The following is a 4,279-nucleotide window of genomic DNA, read 5'->3' as shown; positions in this document are numbered from 1 at the left end:
AAAAAAATTAAAAATCATTTAATTCTCCAAGTATCTTTCGCATAAAAAAAATTACAAGCATTACATTCCTTTGTACAATTTTTAAACAAACTCTTAATTATTAATTAAAAATCATATAAATTTCATATTTTTTTAAAAATGTTTATAACTTATATTTTTATACTTTAATAAATATTTAAAGTAAATGAAAAAAATTTGGGTTTAATTTCTTCCTAAAATTTGTCTTCCCATTAAACGATGTTGTTGTTGGAAGCAAAATTATTGACATCATAGATAGAGAGAGCATGAATGTGAGTGCGTGTGAGATGCATTCTGCTATCTGTGGCAGCGCCATTTCACCTTACATCCATGGTTGCCGGAACACAGTTCGGAACCCTAACCAGTTACGCGCCAAATCCTCTCTACTGATTCAGAAACAGGAACAGCAAACCCAAGTCGCAGAATCCGTCTCTCGCCGCCTCATACTGCTTCGCCATGCAGAGAGTTCTTCGCCAAGTCGCTCTCTCCGCGGTAAACACTCATTTTGGAATTTCGCTTTTTAACTCTCAAATTTTGTGTTGTAGGGAGGGAACATACCCTTTTAACAAATTGGAGTAGAAACGGTGTGTTTTTGCTTTATGCAATTCCATGGTTAAAGTCTCAAACTTCGTTACCCATCTCAAAGATGTTTATGTTTTTGGCTCCTGTTTGGCTAAACAGCTACTTATGTTTTAATTTTGACCAAACTTACTATAATAAGTGAAGAAGTAGTTTATTCTGACAAGTTTCACTAAAATACTTTGGAGCCGTTTGGAAGAATTATTTTGTAGCTTATGACTATCAGAAACTCTTTGACTTATTTCAATAAGTTTATTGGTATAACTGAATAAAATAAGTTTTTTTAGTTTATTCTAATAAGTTTCATGGTTAAATATATGACATAAGCCCTCATATAAAAATACTTGTGCTTAATTAAGCAATGTATCCAAACATACCTCTAGTAAAATAAGTTAAAAAAAGCTTATAGGGTCCTAAGTTTTTTTTCGTAAGTCCAAATAAGCTATTTCAGTGCCCATTTTGTCATGCTCCCAGGTTTTTAGGAAAATTTGCTTTCTAGAATTTGAAAGGGAAATGCATTGCTGGGTCTTAGTGGAAAAATGGTTTTTGTGCAGACCACGACCGACCTTTGAGCAAGTCTGGAAAAGAAGATGCTATGAAAGTTTCTCGCAAGCTCCAAGAGCTGGGTTGGATTCCTGAACTTATCCTGTCTAGGTTAGCAATTTTGTGGCTGTTTTATGTATAATGTATTATCATGACACTTGAATTGGGTGAATCGTTTTTGAGGTTTATTGAGAGGAATCTGCCTTTTGGGTTCTATTTTGATTTCTGTTGTTGCAGTGATGCGGCACGGACTAAGGAAACACTTCGAATAATGCAGGAGCAAGTGCAGGAGCTGCTGGAAGCTGAGGTTCATTTTGTGTCTAGTTTCTATTCAATTGCCGCCATGGATGGGCAAACTGCAGAGCACCTGCAACAGGTTATTTGTCGATATTCAAGGGATGAGATACTTACTGTCATGTGAGTATCTACAATTTCCAGCCTTTTAGGGTGGTTTATATCTTTATTTTTTGTCTTGGTGTTTGAAGGTGAGGTTAATGATTGAAGATACATTAGAAATATATATTTGAAATTTTTTCGTGCTAGTACACAAACAACCTATGGACATGAACAATATGGCTATAATCAATACTTTAGCTGATGCTATATTTGCAGATTGAGTTTTGCTTAAATTGATTAATCACAAGTTGATGTCTATGGAAAAACCGGTGGAGTCACATTTCACATTTCCCTTTTTTCTATACATTTGTTTTGAACTATTTGAGTAGTTTTTTAAACTTTTGCAACGAGGATTGAAATGCATATTATTTAATGCCTTAACTCCATCTGTTGTTTGAATCTAGCCTGGAGATGGAGATCATCCTATGTAGGTAGGTGGTTGTTATCTCAACTGTGTAATATAAAGCCTATACTTAATGAAGCAATCTTTTGCTCATTTTAAGGACTCTTTAGGGTCTTCTTCTTTTTTCAGACAATATCTTTTCATTTGCTTTTAAAGAAACAAAATTTTATACTTACAATCTACAAACTAAGATTGATAAGATGTGATGGATATTTGATCATTTCGTGGTAAGGTGCATGGGGCATAATAGGGGATGGGAAGAAGCAGCCTCAATGCTTTCTGGGGCCTCTGTGGAATTGAAGACATGCAATGCGGCACTACTTGAGACTGCAGGAAATTCTTGGGATGAGGTTTAGTTTCATTACCTTGCACAACTGCTTACAGTGTATCTTTCAAGACAATTCACTATCTTTCATTGTATATTTGGTGCTATCTATCAATAACTATCCCTGTTTATACTTTTATGAAATTCAGTTGTTCTGCTAACATATTCATTGTGGGATCAATCACACACAAATTTTATGGACTTGCCTTTTGCAAACTATCCTGTGCACAGACTAACTTCTAATACTGCAGTTTCAAGCTAATAGTATGTGAGAAGGTAAAAATTTTAGGGTTTGACCATTTTAATTGAAGCGATTGTCTTCATGCATGGCCAATAAAAAATGTATCAAGAGGGAGAGGGAGATAGCCATAAGGTCGGCAGTGAGCCTATTCTCTTTTTGCTTAAGTTAATCAAGGTTTACAACAGGGATGTCTTATTTGGATGATGGTAAGGACAAGTCAGTTGCAGGACCCATAAAATCTGAACATATCCCAAATTCCATGGATCACAATTTGCAATTTCACAATAGATGATGCAATGGCAGTGGCACTCTATACATGCTTCTCTTCTCTGAATAAGATTTGTTTATATTTGATGAAAAGATCTTATGTTGTGTTATTCTCTATAATAAATTTTATGTTAAAAAGGCAGAAATACGTTATATTTTAGTCTAGGCTCTGGGATTTGCCATCTTCTGCTTGATTATTCTCAATCTCAAAACATTCGTATTAAATGCTATGGTATTGGCTTTGGATAGTTTTGCAAGATGTTGAAGTTTGAAAGTTTGTATCATCATCATATCCCCTCCCCTTCCTTCCCCACGCAACAAGTGCTGTAAAATGGGTTAGGAAACACACAAGTTGATAGGTGTGATTTGACGTTTTAGTTTACTTCTACTTAGATAAACAGGAAATAAAAAATAAAATAAAAAAAACCTTTAGTTACTTGCATATCTTGGAGCATTGCAAGATTTTCATTTAATATTATATTAGCTTCTAAAAGGGAAAATTATTCAGTTTGAACTGACAAAGATGTGTATCTAACATGGTATCTTACAGGCATTTGCTGCAGCAGGATTTGGTGGATGGAAGCTTCAGGGCATAGTAAAACCAAGTAGCTAGTTGAGATTTTTCGTTCTGGGTAAACTTACAAATAGATATGCAAAAGGGAAGGTTGGAAGCATCATTACTTATTCTAGGCATCCAAAATGTACCAGTTAAGTTAAGGATATGGAGCTGAGGACTTCGGAAAGGATACTAGACGAGAGATGGAAATGATGCCAAAAGCCTTAGATATACATGTTGAATTTGACAGCTATGAGAATTGTTTTCATGGAGATTCAGGATGAAACAGTGTTGAGGACAATGTGCAGGATCTCAATCATTCATATGCTGCATTATGTATAGCATAGATGTTCATTGAAGTGAACTCATGCTGTTCAGTGGTTCCTGGTTGATGCACAACTTGAGGCTTCCAAAGAAAAAACTATGCTTCTGTAATTGTATGGTGTGGAAGAAAAGCTTACACCTGTTACTTTACACTCATTTTATCTTCCATCTTGATTTTGTTTCCAAAATCAACTTGTGTAAACTTCATCTTGTAATATAAAGTTTTAGTTCAAATTATTGAGGAAGAGTACAATGGCCTCGTCTTCCAACTTTCAACTATTCAGATAACTTCATTTTGACGTATCAAGATTATACCTGGTTGGATGAAAAGGGTGTGCGGCAAGAAAGGCCTAAAAGCAAAAGATTTTTCAATATTGTAAAGTTACATAAATATCAAAGCGAAGAAGTAGAAACAGGCCAATGAAAGAAAAGCATGTTCAAGTTAAAGAAAATAAGGATGTTCAAGTTATTTCTGACGAAATCGAAAGCCAACTCTCACTTTATGGTTTGATATATCTCTATTAATTGTGCTTTATATATTTATGCTACTAAAAAGTTGATGAATATATTATAGTGCATGGAAAATCGCTCATCTTGGAAGTGTATGAAACACTCGACGAAAAAAAA

At 34.7% G+C, this 4,279-nt stretch overlaps 1 protein-coding gene across 3 annotated transcripts; it reads left to right on the top strand.

Moving 5' to 3' along the window:
• Window positions 1–246: 246 nt before the first annotated feature.
• LOC113872304 (uncharacterized protein At3g52155, chloroplastic) lies at window positions 247–4,026 on the top strand. Of its 3 annotated transcripts, XM_027509755.1 has the most exons (6): window positions 247–510; window positions 1,152–1,251; window positions 1,378–1,557; window positions 1,941–1,967; window positions 2,172–2,289; window positions 3,323–4,023. In XM_027509755.1, the coding sequence occupies exons 1-6, from the start codon at window positions 285–287 to the stop codon at window positions 3,383–3,385; spliced, it is 714 nt and encodes a 237-aa protein (XP_027365556.1). In that variant the 5' UTR covers window positions 247–284; the 3' UTR covers window positions 3,386–4,023. The 3 variants fall into 3 exon arrangements, with proteins under 3 accessions (XP_027365556.1, XP_027365564.1, XP_027365573.1); XM_027509763.1 differs by lacking the exon at window positions 1,941–1,967 and having other exon boundaries at window positions 3,323–4,013; XM_027509772.1 differs by lacking the exons at window positions 1,941–1,967; window positions 2,172–2,289 and having other exon boundaries at window positions 3,323–4,026.
• Window positions 4,027–4,279: the final 253 nt, after the last annotated feature.

Source organism: Abrus precatorius, unplaced genomic scaffold (assembly GCF_003935025.1).
Source record: "Abrus precatorius isolate BTA unplaced genomic scaffold, Abrus_2018 Scaffold10, whole genome shotgun sequence".
Taxonomy (NCBI): domain Eukaryota; kingdom Viridiplantae; phylum Streptophyta; class Magnoliopsida; order Fabales; family Fabaceae; genus Abrus; species Abrus precatorius.
Note: the sequence above shows the minus strand (reverse complement) of the source record. Positions and strands in the feature narration are given on the sequence as shown.

What these genes read in the sequence shown, in the direction of transcription:
- LOC113872304 (XM_027509755.1), top strand. Translation starts at nt 285, where the DNA reads ATGAATGTGAGTGCGTGTGAGATGCATTCTGCTATCTGTGGCAGCGCC. An exon ending in CCTGAACTTATCCTGTCTAG is followed by an intron (nt 1,252 to 1,377) that starts GTTAGCAATTTT and finishes CTGTTGTTGCAG; the next exon opens with TGATGCGGCACGGACTAAGG. An exon ending in CAGGAAATTCTTGGGATGAG is followed by an intron (nt 2,290 to 3,322) that starts GTTTAGTTTCAT and finishes GGTATCTTACAG; the next exon opens with GCATTTGCTGCAGCAGGATT.